The following is a 22,022-nucleotide window of genomic DNA, read 5'->3' as shown; positions in this document are numbered from 1 at the left end:
CACACAATTGAAATTTTGTTTGTTCTTTACCTTTGATTGATCAGATTGTTCGAATCGTTTAGTATTATTACTTATGGTTGAATAATTATTGTTATATAATAGTTTTGAAATGATTTAAATTAGTATTCTGTTGAATATATTCATGGTCGTTTTTAAATATACAATTGTTTGATTTTATTCTTCGTAATTAATGAATTGATTCTCGTGTCGTTTAGAATTTTCTAAAATATATTTTCGATTTGAATGTTTTTCCAATTTTGTTTGATAATATTAGAATCTTATCTTCGATTTAAAGTCAATCGTTGTATTACTCCATATGATAACAGTTTTATATTTTTCATTTTGGAGATACAGTGGTGGAACTTTTGGGTAATGGGGAAATACCTTTTACGTGTTATGCAACATTGAGATAGGATGTCTCTTATCGTATTGGATTTATTTGATTTATTAATCAAATATAGGAAAAGTTTTGAAGTATATTTAAAAACCAATATATATATATGTTCAAATATATAATTATTAAAAAATGATTACTGCAAAAAATTGATGTTATAGTATTCTAATAAATCAACGAAAAGGTTAGAAAGATAAAAAATAAAAAGAAATGAATTGTTTCAATATTTTATTATAGCACACTTTAATAATTTATCCTCCATCAAAACAAATTTAAAAGCTATGAGATATTAAAACATTATTTAAATTCTCTTATCTCAAAAAATCATTTTAAATTCTCTTCGATTTTTTCCCCCCCATAAAAGAATAAAAAACTACGTTCGATAAAGAAATAATATTTCTTTAAAGTTTCAAGTTTTTCTTCGTGCGAGAGAATTTAGTATGTCTTACTATATAGTTAAAGGGAATCGATAAGTGTAACGCCCTTTTTAAAAGTAAAATAAACTGTAAGGGAAAAAGAAATGAGAAAGAAAAAGAAAAAGAAAATGAAAAAGAAAGAAAAGGTTTGAGCACAGTGACGACACGGACGACGGATCGAAACTATTGCCATAAGCGAGCTTGACCATGGGGGCCGCGTCTCTGGAGAGCTTTGTTCCATGGAATCTGAACTCTGTCGAAACTCAACTTTCCTCGATGGCCATTACGTATCCGCCTACTTCGAGTAATCGCATTCTGAGTGTTCTGACTTCTCTTGAAAAAGACGATTGAACGTGGGCAGGGGTACCACTCTTCTCATTCGTCGAAAATAACAATGATCATGATAACGATCATTTATTTTAAATTTACAACAAATTAATCTTTCCATACTCACGAATATAAAACAAATATAATCCTAAAATATTATAATCGATAATAACAATCCGATCACACACATCCGGTGACAAATTATTTAGAAAATCATTCAAAATTATCTTAATAATAATATTTCAAATATTTAATATACAGGGTGAATAATTAATATTATTTCAATTATTTATTCCTTTTCTCTCGAATTATTCTTGCATGAAATTCGAAAGAAAACAAACAAATTTTTCTTTCCTCCTCTTTATTGTTTCTTTTCTTTTTTTTTTTAATCAGTAAAAGCAAGACTAACGGTTCTATAAAAGTTGAAGTCTGTCTTTCGAAGTTAAACGGAAGTCGTAAGAAGAGGTAACATCGCGTTCCTGGTGGAATAAGGAAGCGATAACGACGGCAAAAGTGTTCAAAGCTGTTCAAAGCCTATAGTAGTATAAGAGAACCCAGAGTAAAAGGTAGAGGGAAGGAAACCTTGGTGTCGAGAGTTGTTAGTTTGTGTCTGTGTCTGTGTCTGTACTTGTGTCTATGTATATATGTGTGCGTTAAAGGCTAATTTCGTTGAAATTTTCTTCAAGAGAAATAGAAGAGAAGAGAGTCATTCGTCGGGTCGTTAAATCTTCTCCTCGTCCTTCGTATTTGATTCATAATCGCAACCTTTTTTTCCCCATTATTTATCGAACACCATATATATATATAATATAATCATTATTTTCAATCTATATACTAAAACAATTTCTGAAGATAATATAAACACCGTGTATTAATAATATTAATCGATCAGTATTATCCCTAACATAATTATTTAATAAACTTAACGATTAACAACAATAACAACAAGATAAAACATTACGAAGTTAAAGAATTGAATTATTTTCCGAACTGATTTCGTACTGAACTCGTAGAGGGGATGATGGGGAGTGGGGGGGGAAGAAAAAGTTAGTTTTATGGGTGGAGATAGAATGAAATAAGAAGAAATTGGGAAGGTAGGGGAGAGAAAAAGATCACAAATAAATAAATAAATAAATAAATAAATAGATAAAAAAATAAATAAATAAAGAAATTCTATAAACTAGGAGTGTAAGAAAGAAAGAAAGAGAATAAGACCCACACACTCTGGGTACGAATAGAAGGAACGGGCCGTAGTATAGTGAAAGAGTGGGGGGCAAGGGGGGAGGGGGGTGGGGATGCTGTGAGGTGCAAGAGAGTAGTCGGCGGGCGAGAGTGGACGGACCGCATACCACCACCACTACTACCACCATAAATACAACACAACCATACTACCACCACCATAAATACAACACAAGCATACTACCACCACCATAAGTACAACCAACCAGCACCAGTACTACACTCCTTGCCTCTTCCATGTTCTCTCTCACTCTTTTATACACACATACACACATATACAAACTCACTCAGTATGTTTCTCTCTCTCTCTCTCTCTGTCAGTGTGTCCCTTTCCTTCTCTTTCACCATATCTCGTTCTTTCTTTCTCTCGTAGGATCGTGACTTATTCACGGGGGCCGCCTTCCCACAGAGAATTCTCTTTCTCTCTCTCTCTCTCTCTTTCTCTTTTTCTTTCTCTTTTTCTTTCTCTAACTCGAGAGAGCGCTTCTTACTTCTCGTTATACGCTGTAAGAGGAGAGGTGCATCGCGTTAGAGCTCGCGAAATGCCAGTGATTCGATGCGACTTCGAGCGAGCGTATCGTTTCTTCGAACGTTAGTTATTCTATAGTGAAATTTTTTTTAAAAGTTAAATTATTATTCCGTATATATATATTGTTTTTTTATTTTTATTTTTTTTATTTTGTGAACGATTACGATGACGGTGGCTACGATGTTGTAAAACTTGCTCGGTTAAACTTATCATTTTCTTTCTCATTCTTTCGTATATATGTGTGTGTTTGTGTCTGTGTTGTGTATTATACGTGATTGCGCGCGCACTAAAGGAACCCACGCTCTTCGTGTATATGTATATGTATATGTGTATATACTTTACGCGTGAAAATATCAGTACACGTTAGTGTGTGCGTGTGTATGTGTTGATGGTGGTGTCCACTTTGGAAATAAGTTGGTTGGTTGGTTGGTTGGTTGGTTGGTTGGTTGGCCGGCGTGGCTCGAATTAAATTCGTCCTCGAGACAAACGATCGGAGATTAACCAAAGGATGATCTTATAAATAATATTTCTATTATATCTCGACAATTATATTAATAATTATCAAAAGTGTGTTTTATGTTAAATAATAAATAACAGTGAAAGAAAAAGTTATATAATAATCGTTGAAAAGAGAGATAAAAAAAGACAAATAGAAATCAGATATTTGATTGAATCAAAGTATTCCATCAATGATTATTTTGAAAAAGTTAGAACGAAGAATGATTATGATCGAGAGAGAGATGGAAGAAGAAGGTGGTGGAGGAGAGGTAGTAGACACAGCATTGAAAAAGGAAAGCCATGGTGTTTCGCGACTGGAAGACCTCGGCGTTGCACCTTAGGATAGCAGAAACGCTGTGTACGAGAGTTGAGAAGGGTTTCTGAGGGAAAGAGGTGGGGAAGAAGAGATTGGAGAAAAGGACGAAGAAGAAGAAGAAGAAGAGGAGGAGGAGGAGGGAGGAGGAGGAGGAAAGAGGAGGTGGACGAGGACGAGTAGGAAGAAGGAAGAAGAAGAAGAAGAAGAAGAAGGACTCGTTGTGCTTGGGGCAAAGTAACGTCTCTTGGTCCAAAGGGATACCTGTCGGATAATCTTAGAAAAATTGACGAAAGATCGGTGTATTCGATAATAAAACACGATAGAAAATAAGTGTTCGACATTGGTTATAAAAATAGGTGCCAACCCCCATGAGGCCACTTTCCTTCGAAAACCTTAGGAGGCTCGTGAGCCGTAAGAAGGATCGTAACGAGCCCTCCTTCAAACGTAGCGAATCGTTTAAAAGGATATCGATTAGGAAAAGTTATCTCGATCGTGGCAAACGTCGTAACAAATTGCAAAAGAATTTGGAACCTGTGATAACGGCTCAACCGTGTGTGGTAGTTTCACCAACACCACAACCACAACCACCACCACCACCACCTGCCAGTACTACTACTACTAAAATCGTGCCGGATCTTCAAGAAAATAAATCACAGAATAGGATCAAGATCAAGGATCAACAACAACAGCAGCAGCAGCAGGAAATTAGAAGGCAACAAGAAAACGTTTCGTTGAATCGCGGTGAATCAATCAGTTACGACGAATGGTTGCAAGGTGTTGGTTCGTCGTCTCGTGAAAAACTTCATCAGGATAAAGTGGTGGTCAAAGAAGTAATAAATAAAACTAAGATTACGAGCAAACAATTCATTCAAGATCGTCGTTCGAGTACCAACGATCTCACCGACGATTTAAACTCAGCTATTTTATCTTTGAAACCTTTTGGTCCTACTACTACTACCACCACTACCACCACCACTACTACTACTACTACTATTATTACTAATAATGATAACGACGATTGGATTTATTCGGATAAAAATCTACATCAAGATAATCATGGACAAACACGAGATACCTGTGTACCTCTCGAAACTGGACCACCCAGTGTCAGTATCAGTCTTGGACGAGTTTGGAGGGATGCAGTACCGGTACCGTATCCTTCCTCTTCCGGACCCTCCGTCCATCATTCTTTGGACAGTGCATTGAAAGAAAGAAAACCATCTCAACCAACAGTTGCTAGAACCGTCTCCGCTCCGGAAAAAACCATCGTCAAGGACAACACTTCCTCGTCATCGTCGTTTGGTTTCTCACTTAGGTTCAGCAAGCTGGCTGACTTCAGGGCAGGGTTATTATTCTTAGAATATTTTTTTCTAGATTTAATATATTTATACACCGAAGTGTTTCCGATGAAATTGACGAATAGAAAAAAAAAAAGAAAAAACAGAATTGGAGATAAAGATATTAATATAATTTTCATTTATAATTAGAAAGTTTCTATGTGTAACATAAATGAGTCGTTTATTCGTGATTAATAATAGTAAAACACGTACCAATTGGAGAGTTAGGCTTTCGTAAAAAAAAAAAATTTAGGTCAGTTTAAAAACAAATCAAATCGTAAGTAAGAATAATATTAAAATATCATTACAATAAATTATTCGATGAATCATTTGAAAACATATATATTCGCACATATGAGATATAATAATTCTGTTTATTATATTTTTTTTTTCTGCTGTTAATTTCAACGTTAACACTTGCGAAATATTTTGAATTGAAAAATCGTGGGAATGAGATGAAAATTGACGTGTAATCGCTTCAGAAGTACGAGGAATGGATTCTTCAGAAGAAAAACATCGTCAAAGCCATCGCCGAGTGTCAGTACGGAGGGTTATTTCAAGAGGACCAGTTGCCAAAGGAGATCGAGTTCGAGAAAACGTGGAAAGAGGACGTCGTTGCAACGAACAACGACGACGACGACGACGACGTCTCAGAGGACATCTCAAAGAAGCAAACAAAATAATGAAGATGGTGTTGCAATGGCAGGAACAACAGGGGTGCCGGGAGTAACAGGGGCGGGAGGGGTGGGGTCAGTTGTAAGAGAAAACAGTCCGGTTTGGTTCGTGCCACCCGAAAGGAGACGTTTGAGACGTCAAAGACGCGTCTGGCGAGAAATTCGTTATTTTCCTGAACAGGAGAAAGAAGAAGAAGATGATATTGACGATGAGGAAGCATTGATTTTAGAAAAATTCAACGATTATTATTCGTCGAATAATTTATCGGACGATCAATTCGACGATCAAAAATTATTGCTATCCGGTGACTTTAACGAGAGGAGAGACGAGACGTTCAATTCTCTGGTTTCCTCCTCGTTAGGTTCGTTCTCGATTACGTCATCCTCCTCGTCGGTTTGTCCGGCACCAAAAATAAGCGACTTCAACGAGGACAAATTATTTTCCGAAGAATTAAGAAACCGTGCTGGTGCTGGTGCTGGTGGTAATGGTAATAATGTTGGTGGTCGTTTGTTGGGTAGAACAAATATTTGGAAACCATCATCATTTTCTACGATAAATACGGACAATTATTTCACTAGCAGTCAATTTATTAATTATCTCGCTAAAAATTCTTCGTCTAATGATAAGAGAACTCGTATTATTATCAAAGAAAGATCTAGAAAGGATAGTAATTCGTATTACAGATATTTGAGTTCTACCGACAGTGAAAATGAATCTGTTCGACGTGACATAGACGACGTTGACGACGACGACGACGACGATGATGATGATGATGATGATGACGATGACATAGACATAGACGAGGACGATTATCTTTTTCAACAACGTCAGCAACATCTCAAACGACAAAAATCTGGACCGAGAAGACGACCTTTAAGAAGAAAATCTCAACTCCGTCGTGCATCTGGCCAGCCCGTTTTTCTTGTTCGCAAATGTTCGTCCTTGAGAAAACGACCCAGTAAGAAACCGCATACACACACACACACACACATATTGTTAACTTTCTTGATAAGTATTATAAACGTGTTTCGTGCAACAAAATTATCGAAATCTAACCGATAAAATTGTTCGAGGAATAACTTTGCGCGGGCCGTTGTTATCTTTGAAAATGTTTTTATATTTTTATCTACATTTTTCTACAGTTTTTTTTTTTTAGGTATTACGAATATTTGTTTGGTTCGACAAGAAGTACAACCTTTTTTTTTTTTTTATTTTGAATAATCTTTACTAAAACCTTTCAATTAAATCGAATAATAATTCTATTTCGTATAATAGATAGTTTATCTACTATAGTTAAATAAACTTGTTGTATTAGATACGACACACGTGACACGTTTCATTTTAACGCGGTCTTGAAACATATTCAACATTTATAATATTCAAAGTTTTTCCTTTTGCAACGTAATAGATACGTAACTAGTTATAGATTATTATGAAAACTATCGGTTTATACTAAACGTTTGAAAATAATTCAATGCCAAATATATATATACGTGTGAAAAAAGAGAAATAGAAGTTTCCCTTGACAAATTGTTGCAAATAAATGGTGGAAAATTTGAGGAACGTTAATGATGGTTTTTCCATAACGTTTATTTGATCACCGATTAAGGTGTTCACTATAATTAAATAATTACTATAAATGGAGAATAGAATTTAGATGGTTGTTCGTTGAAAGCTCGTTAATCGTCGGTAAGATTTGCATCCACGGAATAAATAGAGATTCGTTAATCTCTGATTAGAGTGTCTGTGTGTGAAAGATACGAGACCTAGTTTCGTTTCTTTCATCTCACTTTGATGCAGTTGGGAAAAGTTGGAAAAAAAAAAATCGTGTCTCGGCCGTTAGCCGATCGATTCGAAGTATTTTCTCGAGTTACCAGGCGTGACTTTAACCATGCCAAGAAGACCCGTTTTGCATCCTAGTAGTATGTTAACTGCACCACGTGGATAAGTATAATGCATATATCTACGAGAGACTACTATGGAAATTTATAAATTATAATATCAGACCACCCTATAGAGCTAGCTGCTAAGATAGAACGATATAGGTGAATATATAGATAAATAGCTAGATAAATGGTTAGATAAATAGATAGATATAAAATAAGGAAAATATATACTTATTACTATCTACTTATACATCTTTAATATATATTTCTGTATTTTTAAATAGATATTATTTATTACGTATATATTATAACAAAAATAATGTCAAAGATATACATGGGATCGTTTGGTCTATTTACATAAAATATTACTCCGTAAGAATAAACTCAAATATCTTCTATCTTTTCCTGACACATTTTGTACGTCTGCTGTTGACCATGTTAAATCTTGACGTTCTCCAATTTCGATCTAACGTATGGATCTTTCTATCTACTTATCTATCCACCTATCTATATACACATATTTGTGTTTGAATATTTTTCAAAGAGACGTGAAAAATATTCGTCGATAGAATAGGCTGAACTCTCCCCCCCTCTCTCTCTCTCTCTCTCTAAGGGGTCCCATTAAAATTTCACTTAATTATTCCCTCGAGCGTCCCTTTTTAACTCTCAGGATAAAGCTTTTAAGTTAGATCGTTCAATGCAGGTACCCATATATGTCGGCACTGTCTTTATTGTTCCCTTACCTTTTTTTTTTTTTTTCTTTTTCCTGTATTCAACGCCTAGTGTCGTTGGTACGACCTCGTTTAACCGAACACGATATAGGTATGCACATACTACATGCATATATATATATATATATATATATGTGCAACAACCTCTAGTTCTCGTCTCACTTTTTTCTGTTCTCTCCCTTTTAATGGGGCCCCGCAAATCGAGACCCGCAATTTTCGCCTCTTAAAGCAAACGCTATGCGTTTGAACCGACTACGTCCTTGAAACACTCTTCTGAATAGAAATGAAAGAAAAATGACGTGACATACCCCACGTGTGAGAAATTCGTAATATCAGAGAAAGTTAATCTTTTTTTTTTTTTGCAATATAATTATGACCGATTAATTATTAAATATAATAATAATTATAAATCGGGGCGATAGAGATGTGCGTGTGTTATTTATTATAATTAGATACACCTAATTATAAGGTTTAAATGTTTTTATTTTTTATTTTTTATTTTTTTCTTTTCTTTTCTTTTCTTTTCTTTTTTATCATTTTTTTTAATTTTACAGGAGACATAACGCAAAAGGGCTATGAAAAGAAACGGACGCGTCTGCTGCAACAATATGCATCCAAACAACTCGGTAAGTTGTTATATATTATTTCATTACGCTTCGTTTTAATATTCATCATTATCACATAATAATCATATACATATATAAGCTTTAATCATAGTTAATTAATTGCAATAATAATAATAATAATAATAATAATAATAATATTAATATGGTGGACACGAATATACTGGACTGGAATGTTGACTCGACTATCTCGAATTTTGCTAATAAATTTTAATATCATTTTCAATCCTCCTATAACACGGTTCATTCGTTAATTAAAACAAACAAAATAAATCATAAGATAATTATTATTGTTTTTTTAAATATCGTATTATAAAAGGATTGAATATTTAAATATATATATATATATATTTTAATTTATTTATCTTTTTTATTTCTTTTTGATTAAAAAAAAAAAGAATTGGTTTTCTCGTGTAACTTTGCCAAAAAAAAAAAGAATTAAAAAATAAGGAGAGGATGCTTCCGTAACGTCCTCGATTGCATTTTGTATTTAATTACGGTGGTAACGCTTTCAATTTCTTTTCCGTGTCGGAGTGTAGCAGCACATAATATCGTTTCTACCTTCCTGTCCTCCAAACGTGTTGTATACCTAACTATCATGCGATGATCATACTTGGATTGCGCCATCCATACGCAACGAGTTTCGTCGCGAGCAATATTAATCGCGTTCCGATTCTCAAGAGACACAAATAAATACACACACACACGTACACACAAACACATTTATTCACGAATTTACACGTTACATGCGCGTACATTTATGTTAAACAAGTTGGTTGGTGGGTTTGGTTGGTTTAGTTGGTTGGTGGTTGTTAGTTGGTTGGTTGGTTTGTTGGTTGGTTGGTTGGTTGGTTTGCGATACGCGCGTGCACACAATGGTAGATGCAATCATCGTTAGTATAATTCTAATGATGAGAAAAAAAGGAAACAAAAGCGAAATTCAATGAAAAATAAAGATAATAATAATAATAATAATAATAATAATAATAAAGAAGTATGGGGTAAAAAGAAAGGAACTAAGAACACCAAGGAGCGTGATCTTTCAAATGCATTCGTTTCGTACAATTTCTATTATCGTTGCATCTTCGTAACGCCTTAAAACTCACGCGCAATTGGATTATGCAATTGAACGATGATGAATCTCTCGTTTATCTCGATTATTCGACAAACAATTGTTAACTTCTTAGTACAATCGTTAGCCTTGGAATTATTCCTTTTTTAATCCGTGGAAAAACTTTTTCCTTTGTTAACCCTTTTCAGTACTACGAGTGCATAATATGCGTTTGTCAATATGCATGCATACAACTTAACGTTTGTTTCGCGTATTGATTATTGTTTTATCGAAGTTATATTTTATATTAAAGAAAAATTTGAATTATTAAACATAATATTTAACATTACACATATGGTTAATAATAATAATTATAATTATATAAATAAATTATTTATACGAATTATATAAAATTATATAAATTATTAAATTATTAATTAAATTATTATACGAAACACATTAGCTGTAAGTATTTTTTATCAAAGTTATATTTTATATTAAAGAAAAATTTGTATTATTAAACATAATATTTAACATTACACATATGGTTAATAATAATAATTATTATAATTATATAAATAAATTATTAAATTATTAATTAAATTATTAATACGAAACACATTAGCTGTAAGTATTTAAAAGCATTCAAAGGGTTAATAATAATTTATATAAATTATTATTATTATTATTTCTTATATATATTTTAATGAAAAATTATATATAATTTGTGTCAAGGTATCTCGATATCGTTGTTTAATACAAATAATATCGCAATTTATTTATTCATAGTTAGTCGTGGAGATAGTTCAACTACGAAGTTTACTATACCTCATCACTTTGCGTGCAATCGGTTGCACCGTGCAGAATTTAACTGTACCTGCACGCGGAAGTGTCGCTTCCGCGTTATCCAATCGTAATACGCGACGTGGTGCATCTGCCGTTGTCGTCGTTTCAATGCGAATCGAACTTGTTACAATGATTTTCTATTATCGAAAATAAATTTGATTTTCCCTTTTGTTTCTATAATGTAACACTATCATAAAGAATAGTTTTTTATAGACACACACACACACACACATGCACATATACAACATACAAATTGTCGACCGTCAACAAGTTACTTTCCTTTTTTTTTTTTTTTTTTTCACGTTTATCGTCTAATAATAGACGTCATAAACAACAATTTATTATTATTATTTTTGTAATATAATAATGTAATATCATTTCTCGTATCTTTTTTGTCAGTCTTATTAAAGTAATTTAATAGAATCATTTTCTAGAATAATATCGGTAATAATTTATCTTTTATCAATTAAAATTCGTTTGAAAGTCTTAATATAAAAGATGAAAAAATAAATTTTACGATAGAAATTCGCGCGGAATATTTATTTTTCTAATTATTTTACGTTTCATTTTTCTCGTATAGGCATCTTATTTCTCAGAAAAAATCGATCAATAACTTCGTCGTGTTTATTTTATTTATCGATTCAGAACGGAATCTAAGAAAACATTTAAAGTAGAAAAATCCATTGAATAAAAACTAATAATAATACCTGTCGAGCATTAAATTCGTTAAAGATGTCAGACGCGTTCGACGTTCGTTTCATAAAACTTGACGACGCTATTAGACCGTACCGTTATACTAATAACAATTATAGTTTAACGTGAATAGTAACTCTCTTACATATATATATAGGTATTGTAAATATGAAACGTAAAAAGGAATGTTTGAAATTTATTTTCAACTTGGAATTAAGGGATTAAGATTAGATAAAATCGTATTAATCATGATTGTATAGTGTTTGTTTAATAATTAATAATCATGATTGTATAGTTGACTCAAAAAACAATACTTGTATTTATTCGATCAACTTATCAATAGTAAACCTTTTTACACAAAATGTATGGAAAATATAATATTATAAATAATCAAATATTTTATCTCTCGGTTCGCAAAATAATTCCAATTGTTTTTAATAATTAATAATCATGATTGTATAGTTGACTCAAAAAAAAAGAACAAAGAACAATACTTGTATTTATTCGATCAACATTATCATTAATCAATCAATAGTAAACCTTTTTACACAAAATGTATGGAAAATATAATATTATTATAAATAATCAAATATTTTATCTCTCGATTCGCAAAATAATTCCAAGTTTGTTTAATAATTAATAATCATGATTGTATAGTTGACTCAAAAACACATACTTGTATTTATTCGATCAACATTATCAATAGTAAACCTTTTTACACAAAATGTATGGAAAATATAATATAAATAATCAAATATTTTATCTCTCGATTCGCAAAATAATTTCAAGTTTGTCTAATAATTAAAAAATTATTGATCCAATAAATACCGTGTCCCCCCCCACCCCTTTGAAAAATTACAATAATTAAAAACGTCTGACCTTCTCGAGAGAATTGGAACGCGTGGGCGTAAAAAAAAAAAACTACACACGAGTATAGCAAAAATAAAATGTGGACTTGGCGGGAGGGGGAGGGGGTAGTTAGACGATGATGGCGTAGAATTTGTTAGTAGAATTTTCGCGTATGACTTCGTAGGGTGGAAATGGCGGCATATCTGGCAATGGTGGCGACATTGGTGGTAGTGGTGGTGGTGGTGGTGGTGGTGGAGGGTGGTGGCGGAGGGGGTTTGGGTGTGTTGGTGGAGGACTCGAAAGGACAAATTATGGAAGCGGAGGTGGAGGAGGTGTGGTGGTGTTGGTGGAGGAAAAGGAGGAGGAGGAGGCGGAGGCGGGGAGGGGAGGACGACCACAGCCCGTGCACGACGCACGCAACGTCGTGTCACGCACAACGAGAACGCTATCATTCAGGTTAGCGTCACACGCATCTCATGATCTTATTATACTTACTATGCTTCTTTTCTTTCTTTCTTATTTATTTCATCCTGTTTTTCTTTTTTTTTAATCTTTAATTTATCATTTTTAATTTTATTTGTTTTTGACACACCCACCCCCACCCTCTTTTCTTTTTGATACATTCATGTCTACTGTGGTGGTTGTTTTATTCTGTCATTTCTTTTTGTAGACTTAATTCGATTAGCTTTCTATCCTTGTAATTTCTATCCTTCTTTCTCAACTCGTTATCCTTATTGTATTTTTTTTTTTTTTATATCAATTTTCAAGGCGAACTATCGCCGGCACGCATGCAACATTAATTCGATAAGTCGATAAAATTATATCTTTCTCTCTCTCTCTACCTGTATTTTATCGTGACGATCATTTTCTTCTTTTATTTTTTCTTTTTTGTTCGCGTATGCGATTCCAATATAAAATCTCTGTGATTCAATCCTCGCGTATATAAAAAGCTAACAAGAAAAGAAAAGAAAAAGTAGAACGTGACAGATAAAACGTCGAGACTTCGAGTTATCGTTAACTTCTCGCAAAAAAAAAGAAAAAAAACGTTCAAAACTATGCGAGACTATTCCCCTAACTTCCTCACCCCTTCCCTCACCCCCTTTCCACGGGATTTTCACGAAAAGAGACACGCGTGTAAAATGATTCGCATAATTCGAACGTGTTCTTTTCTTTATTATTTCCTTCATTCTTTTTTTTTTTTATTATTTTTTGGAAGGGTGGGTGGGGGTGGTAGGAAAATTATTGGAAAAGAAAAAAAAAGGGATGAAACTAAAAATGCCAACGTGAGAAAACGAGAAAGAAAGTAAACACAGTCAAACTATGCGAATGGTTGTCAGGATTGCGCGTGTGTGCACGAAATCAAGGGTTGGGGTAGGGGGTGGTTAGAAGTATAGGGTTGGTGGGGATACTCAACGTGTAATTGCAGTGCCGTTGTCCTCGCCTTAATTAAGCATAGATCCCTCCGAGCAGCAGATTCGTGCTTTCGCCATAGTACTTTTTTACGAACTATTTTTTTCTTCTTTTTTTTTAGTTTTTATTTGTTTGCACGATCTTGCGTCTCTTTCTCTCATTCTTTTTCCCCCCCCCCTCTCTTTCTCTCTTTCTCTCTCACTCACTCACTCACTCTGTTCGTTCGAACATAATTTTATTATTATCTACGTTTAGATAGTGTCGTGTTTATAATACGATTAGATCATTTCTCGTATGTGTCATTAGTTTTTATGTGTCTATATATATATTTGGCATCATTTAACAATTAACAATTAGCGAGGATTACGTAGTGACATATGTATGTCTTCTTCTTCTTCTTTTTCTTCTTTTTATTCTCACGTATATATATATTCATTGTTATTTTTTACCATATGTAAACGCCGCAACGATGTAGGATATGTAAATATATTTAATATGATAATTGGATTGAGAGCCGAAAAAAAGAAGGTAGTAGTCTCTGTAGGAATTTTGAAAGTAATTTATATTTAAAATAGGTAACGTTGGTATATTTTTCTTTTTTTTTTTTACTTTTTATTTGAATTAATTATGTCGTATCTTTTATATTTCTTAACGTTTGATTTTATTTTCGTATATTTTCATTTTGTTCGGATATTTAACACTTTATACTTAGATATTTTTAATTTCTTATTAATTTTCTAAAAACATTTGAATAATAAAATGAATCAACGTTACTTATTGATCAATTCTAATCAAGATAATTATCATTTAAACCGTAATTAGAATATATACTATATATTCTCTACGTAATAATCATTCGTACATATAAATCATTTTCCTTTATTATTTTTTTTCTGTTTTTTTTTTTCTAAAAAAAAATCATCATTGCTTGCTTGCTTGTAAATTATATTGTAAATGTACTGGTTCGACTGGGTGATGATGCCTTTGCACCTTAGATACCTTTGTAATTTGACTTAGTCAGGCGGTAGCCGAGACCGGTTGTTCCACCTTCGGGTGACTCAAGATCGTACAACAGGCCACATCCCCTCGGCATTCCTTGGCTACGTAACCAACGTGTGTGCTACGTGAAATCTGCGATCAATGTTGCCCTTCCAAAAAAAAAAAATACTATTATTATACTATTTTTATCTATTTCTTCCCTACCCCCACTCCCACCTTTTTATATTCGTATTAACATTTAAAGTATTTCGTCGCGTATAGAAAAATATTTATAATAATTTATATCGATTGTCAGAAGATATCTAAATTTTATTTTAGATTTTTTTTTCCTGTATACACTTATCTATCCGTTTGTCTATTTAATTGTTTATGTATTTTTTTTTTAATATTAGTTTGTTTATATTTATATATAGATATATTTGTATATGATAGATTGAAGAACGAATTTTCTATTTCTATATTGTAATTCGTCTAGCACACACTACTACCACCACTACTACCACACACCACCTCCTCCTCTTCTATTTTTCGAGCTTTCTCTACGCCACTGTAGTAGTCGTCGTCGTGCATACGGAAAATCGATAAAAGTGAAATCGTTATCGCAGCTTCCGAAGGTGGGAACGACCGGTCGTGGATGGCGCAATTTAAATGTTTATTCGGTGTACCTTGAGAAAAAAAAGAATTTCAATTTGATTATTCATTCTTCTTCTTCTTCTTCTTATTATTATTATTATATGAAAAATTGCAAATGTATACTTTTGTTTTCGATTTCATTTTCAATGGGTACACGAATAATACACGGTGAATGGATTTTTAAATTGATACCTTTGTTTATATATAGAGATAAATAAATAAATAAATAAATTTAGGATTACATTACAAATAGAGTAAAGAAAAATAAGAAAAGAAAAAACCATATTACTAGGTCAATTGGACAAAAAAAATCCTTAGAGAAATTCCTCTCTCTTTTGTCTATGTGCCGTTGTTGTTGTTGTGTTGCATGCAGGAGGTCGGCTAGTACCTGGTGGGATCGCCAGTCCTCCGGGATCTGGCGGCTCAACCGGAGGAAACACCGGGAACTCAAACTCGGCTGCTGCTAGACGCGGTAATCGCAGACTTACGCGCAATGAGAGCCGCTATCATTCCGGTGAGTAAATTAAATCAATCCGTGTGCTCTGATTATTTTTCCAATAAGTCAGACAACGACAACACCTTCCTTTTTTTATTTCTTTTTTTTTTTTTAATACACAAAAATATACTTAAACTAACAAAATTAACTCTTCTAAAGTTTGGCCTTTAATCTGTTTTTGAATTTTTTTTTTTTTTTATAAATAAACGAAACGATAAGATAAATATACATCCAGGTAAAAAGAATAATTACAATAAAAATGTTTAATTAAATATCGATTGATTAATACTTCTATAAACATTTCTAATATTTTTCTTATTAATCTACTAAAATCGTGAAAAGATTAATTTCGACAAGTTTCGTTAACAATCTACAAACGTCGATAAGATAAATTCGAATGATGCACAATGTGTGATACATAAGTTAGAAAAATAAATCGTAACGCAGATAATATTTTTATTATTTAACGATTGCAATATCGGACGTTAGGGGTTCATCGAACGACGACCACTTATCGAAAACTATTATTATCTATTTTGTTCTTTCTTCAGATCATAGATATAAAATTAGATACACGTGTTTCTTTATTTCTTTCTTTCCAATCGCACAAATATTCGATAAAACAAACTTACATTGATCGAACAATAATTATCGTTACCAATCGTCGTTGAATAAAATCAAAAATAATAAACAATCAAAATTGAATAGAATATAATAGAAAATAATTTCATTTGAAATGAAATAAAAATCATACGTGGTACGTGTTTAGTATTATAAAAAATAAAAAAAATAAAAAAAACATTTACAAAGTAATCTCATCAACGTGGTATATTGTAGATAATGATAAATGAAAATAATCAAAGAATGGTAAAAGAGAGAAAGAGAAAAAAAAGAAAAGAAAAAGAAAAAGGAGGTCTCTGGTATGTTTTCACGAGGTGATGGTATATATCGTATATAAGTAATCCTGCACCTGGTGCACCGTTAGCAAACGAAATGGACGGACGTAGGCTCGTAGAAGATAACTCTGGTATCCGTCCATGGAAAAAGAAAACGTCCGGCATGGAAATACGCGTGCACGTGTACTCGCGTATACTCGATGAATCCGTATTATACACACAACAAACCTACCTTATGAATTTTTATTCAGAATTTTCTTCCTTGTGTGCGTGTTTACGTGCTGCGTGCTTGTATGCGCACGTAAAACGCATAAGTGCACTTCGTAACGAACGAACTACGTACACCGATGTTGCATGATGTAATAACGATATAATACTCGGCATGTTTTACCCGGAAATACAATTATTTTCTATACCCGTATGTTAATTTTTATTTTTTATCTTTCTATTTTCATATATATATATATATATATATACTACTTAATACCTATTTCTCTCGTTACTTCTTTTATTTTATTTTAATTACTTTGTTTTTGTTTTCTTTTTCTTTTTTTTAATTTATATATTTTATAAAACGATATAAAATTATTTCATATTATTACATTGGCTAAATTAATATTAGAATTTATTAGCTTGATATTTAGTCGCGAGAATTTTATCTCAATAATTATAGAAAGGAGGGTGAACGTTGTGTAAATGAGTTTGATATTTGTTTTATTATTATTATTATTATTGTATGTTTTTATGTTAATCTGAATTTTTTTTAAAATTCATTCTCTATGTTTGGTATATTTAAATTAAAAAAAATATATATATATATAATGCTTTAGCAAAAGTGTTTCAAATAGTCTGCTTAAATGTTAGTTTAGTATAGTCAATTTTTTAAAATAATAATTACAAAATCTCAAACACATTTTAATTGACAGTGTGTATGTGTGTGTGTGTGTATGTTTGTATACGAGTTTACTTATCTTATCAACTAGTTGAAATAATGAATATTTAATTATAATAGTGAAATCAAAATTGAGCTATCTTTTATGTTAATCGTATTTGAAATGTTCAGAGGTACGTCAGGAGGCAGTGCAACAAGCTTTGGCAGCTATGCAAGGTCGACCAAAACCATCTTTGCCAATGCCATCAAAGAGAACTTCAGTCATGGCTAGGAGTCCTGAACGGGAACGTCGTGACAGTGGGGAATCAAGTAGTGATGAGGATAGTGTCGTAACAGAAGAAAGTCCTGGTGCTGGTGGTCCAACTGGTATAATAATTATATTTATTTGTTTCTTTTTTTAAACAATTATTTATACAAATTTAGATTGAATTAATTTAATCCTTTGTGATAGGATTTAATCATAAACCATTTTGTACATTTCATTATTATTATATTTTATGATATATATATATAGTCTTCAGTATCATGATTAGTGTAGCACGTTGTTTTATTGCAAGGGGTTAAGTTAATTGAATTTTAACATCAGGTTTATAAATATTTCTATGGGATGTTATCTGTCAAGTTGACGAGTATAAAGGAAGATATATATTTATTTTATAATATAAGATTATAGATAAATTTAAAAATTATAAATCTACATATATTTACAGTAATATGATGAAATTGACTAGTCCCATAAATTCTATTGTCATTTAAATTGATATCAATATCTTTATACATACATAATTAGTATAGAAAATATTTCTCAATACAATAATTCAATTGTATTTAATTTAATTGATTATATATTTAAATTGATATCAATATATCTAGGTTTGAATAATCATTAAAATAAAAAAAAGAATGTAGTTATTAAGAACTTAAAGATTATGAGAAGAAAAAAGAAAAAAAATGTTAAAAATTAGGTACTGGGTTATCAGACACTAGCAGTACCGGATCAGCACGTGACACACCACCACCACCAAGACCACCAGCTAGGAGGCCACCTGGTGCTGACATTACTGACATCGCCGAATATACGCCTCATGCTTACTGTAATATACAACCACCGGACGTAACGCATACGGGCAGTACGCCAACAGCTCAGCAGTCGACGAGACGGCCCGGTGCCGATCGTGTCAATCGTTACCACGTAGTAGAAGATCAGAATAATACAGGAACTACGGGACGTTGGAAAGTGTCAGCTAAAATTCAACAATTATTGAATACGTTAAAACGGCCAAAGAGACGACCATTGCCAGAATTTTACGAGGACGACGACATAGAATTGGAAATAGCTGCTAATCCTAAAGATCCTAATGCACCTAAACCGGAAGGTGGCTCAATGACGTCTGCGATCGGTGAACAATTATCGGTGCCATCGGGGTTACCTAGATCACTCGAAGCTGCTATACAAAGGTACAAATTATTAATATATTAAACGTTTGATATAAAGTAATATCTCTCCTACATACAATTTCAATATAATTTCCTTATTACAATGATTATCAAAGTAGGAAGATGAATCATATCCGTCCGTTCAATGGAATATGTTTTATAAAGAATTGAGATTATTTTAAATAGTATATGTATGTATGTATATATATGTGTGTGTTTAAATGTTATCAGTGTTACCATTTAATTAATTAAATAATTGATCTATAATTATAATGAAATATAATTTTGTGTTCAAGGTATGGCTCGGCAAGTTACAAAGCACCTGTTGCAACCGTATTAGATCCTAATGGGAAACTCTGTATCACATTGACATATGGAAAACTTTTAAGTCGTTCCCATAAAATAGCATATACATTATTAAACAAGGCACTAAGTCGCGGTGGGGATTGTTGTCTCAAGCCTGGAGATAGAATCGCATTGGTATATCCTAACAACGATCCGATCAGTTTCATGTGTGCATTTTATGGTTGTCTTCAAGCTGGTATCGTGCCTGTACCCATAGAAGTACCATTGACACGTCGAGATGCAGGTTCCCAACAGATAGGTTTTCTACTCGGTAGTTGCGAAATTCAGGTATAAATAAAATGAAATAAAGTGTAATTAAATATAATGTAATATTAATCAATCATTTATTCATTGATTTGATATTATTGTATCAGGTTGCCCTAACCAGCGAGGCTTGTCTCAAAGGTTTACCAAAGACAGCAGCTGGTGAAGTAGTAGCATTCAAGGGTTGGCCAAAATTGCATTGGTTCGTAACAGAACATTTAGGTAAAACTCCGAAAGATTGGTTACCACCTCCCCGTTTAACCGACGATACGCCAGCGTACATCGAGTATACAACAGTGAAGGATGGATCGGTGATGGGTGTTACGGTTACGAGATCAGCTATGCTTGCTCATTGTCGTGCACTAACACAAGCGTGCGGTTATACCGAAGGAGAAAATGCCGTTTGTGTGTTAGATTTTAAACGGGAAGTTGGTCTATGGCATAGCACTCTGACTAGCGTATTAAATGGGATGCACGTTATATTTATACCGTATGCCTTGATGAAGGTAAATCCAGCTAGTTGGATGCAAATGATAACGAAATATCGAGCCAGCGTGGCAGTAGTTAAATCACGAGATCTCCATTGGGGTTTATTAGCAACCAAAGATCACAAGGATATATCATTATCCTCATTGAGGTTGCTGCTAGTCGCTGACGGTGCCAATCCTTGGTCCCTATCTTCTTGTGATCAATTTCTTTCCGTGTTTCAATCGAAGGGTCTTAGACCGGATGCCGTATGTCCTTGTGCATCATCTAGCGAAGCTCTTACGGTATCTGTCAGAAGACCTGGTCGTGCAGGAGTTAATGCTACCGGACGTGGCGTCCTTTCTATGTCAGGATTAAGTTATGGCGTTGTTAGGGTAGATCAAGAAAATTCATTGACTTCTCTTACGTTACAAGATTGTGGTCAAGTTATGCCAGGAAGTAAGTTATCTTTAATATATTTTTAATCATATTATTAATGTTATATATTTAATACTCCCTTTTTCTCTTTCTCTCTCTCTCTTTCTCTCTCTTTTCTTTTCTTTTCTTTTTTTTATTATACAGGTATCGTAGTGGTAGTTAAGATGGAAGGAAAGCCATATATTTGTAAAACCGACGAGGTTGGTGAAATATGCGTGCATAGTGCTGCTACTGGTAGTCAATATTGGGGACTTCAAGGATTAACTAATAATACTTTCAAAGTATCACCGTTACAAGCGGATAGTACACCATTAGGCGACGTGGAATATACACGATCGGGTTTGTTAGGATTTCTCGGTCCTGGTGGTTTGGTATTCGTTTGCGGATCTCGCGATGGTCTTATGACGGTGACAGGAAGGAAACATAATGCGGACGATATAATAGCTACCGTATTAGCGGTAGAACCAATGAAATTTATTTATCGTGGTAGAATTGCTGTATTCAGTGTTAGAGTTTTGCGAGACGAAAGGATATGCGTCGTTGCTGAACAACGGCCTGATTGTAGCGAGGAAGAGGTAAAAATAATATTTTGTATTGATCATTTGTAATTTCATTTGATGTTTGATTTGATTTTGATTTGAATTGACACTCTTTGTCTTGACTTGATTTGTATTACTATTCAGAGTTTCCAATGGATGTCACGTGTTTTGCAAGCAGTTGATTCAATCCACGCGGTTGGAATTTATTGTCTTGCATTAGTACCACCTAATTATCTACCAAAAACACCACTTGGCGGTATTCACCTGTCTGAAACAAAAAGACGTTTTCTAGAAGGTGCACTACATCCAGCTAACGTCCTGCTCTGCCCACATACTTGTGTTACCAACTTACCAAAACCGCGTGAAGTGCATTCGGGTAAGTGGTTTATCGGATAACGCAATAAACGCTGTATACTTTAACAAATGCAGGCGTTCAAACGCACGAGCGGCTGTACCTAAAGAGTGTAGAGGATATACTAATGAAAAAACATAGGTATTATATAGGCAAGTTTCAATGTCTCATAATCTTTTTCTTTTTTCTTTTTTTTTTGTTTCTTTCCTTTTTCTTTATCACAATGACGCATGCAGTGATTCAAAAAAACACGCGAATAAAGTGTACGAACACATTTGTTAAACGTAAACGCGATGGTGTTTAAAGTATTACGTTATAAGAAAAAAAAGTATTACATTCTATTGTTTTTTTGAATCATTCGCGTAACGTGTTATAAGAGTGAATAATGAGAGAGAATGAGTGATAGAATTATTTTGTTATTTTTATTATACTATGCGTATATATAT

At 33.1% G+C, this 22,022-nt stretch overlaps 2 protein-coding genes across 5 annotated transcripts in view; both read left to right on the top strand.

The window, feature by feature from the left end:
* The window catches only part of LOC122518214 (disco-interacting protein 2), a 33,850-nt gene that overhangs the window by 8,230 nt on the left and 3,598 nt on the right, over nucleotides 1-22,022 (top strand). For 2 of the 4 annotated variants that reach the window (XM_043636993.1, XM_043636989.1), the window contains exons 2-9: nucleotides 8,903-8,974; nucleotides 15,826-15,966; nucleotides 17,908-18,102; nucleotides 18,702-19,194; nucleotides 19,470-19,806; nucleotides 19,893-20,706; nucleotides 20,830-21,260; nucleotides 21,369-21,600. In XM_043636993.1, coding sequence (XP_043492928.1) covers nucleotides 8,903-8,974; nucleotides 15,826-15,966; nucleotides 17,908-18,102; nucleotides 18,702-19,194; nucleotides 19,470-19,806; nucleotides 19,893-20,706; nucleotides 20,830-21,260; nucleotides 21,369-21,600 — 2,715 coding nt within the window. Of the gene's footprint in view, nucleotides 1-8,902; nucleotides 8,975-12,829; nucleotides 12,867-15,825; nucleotides 15,967-17,907; nucleotides 18,103-18,701; nucleotides 19,195-19,469; nucleotides 19,807-19,892; nucleotides 20,707-20,829; nucleotides 21,261-21,368; nucleotides 21,601-22,022 lie in introns of those variants that run through there. The other 2 variants (XM_043636991.1, XM_043636992.1) reach the window with 2 other exon arrangements.
* Nucleotides 3,866-5,304, top strand: LOC122518216. Its single transcript, XM_043636997.1, has one exon. It carries the CDS (start codon nucleotides 4,088-4,090, stop codon nucleotides 5,204-5,206), a length of 1,119 nt encoding a protein of 372 aa, XP_043492932.1. The 5' UTR covers nucleotides 3,866-4,087; the 3' UTR covers nucleotides 5,207-5,304.

Source organism: Polistes fuscatus, unplaced genomic scaffold (genome assembly GCF_010416935.1).
Source record: "Polistes fuscatus isolate 324 unplaced genomic scaffold, CU_Pfus_HIC Scaffold23, whole genome shotgun sequence".
Lineage (NCBI taxonomy): Eukaryota > Metazoa > Arthropoda > Insecta > Hymenoptera > Vespidae > Polistes > Polistes fuscatus.
Note: the sequence above shows the minus strand (reverse complement) of the source record. Positions and strands in the feature narration are given on the sequence as shown.

Coding starts and splice junctions, on each gene's coding strand:
- LOC122518216 (XM_043636997.1), top strand. CDS start 4,088: ATGAGGCCACTTTCCTTCGAAAACCTTAGGAGGCTCGTGAGCCGTAAG.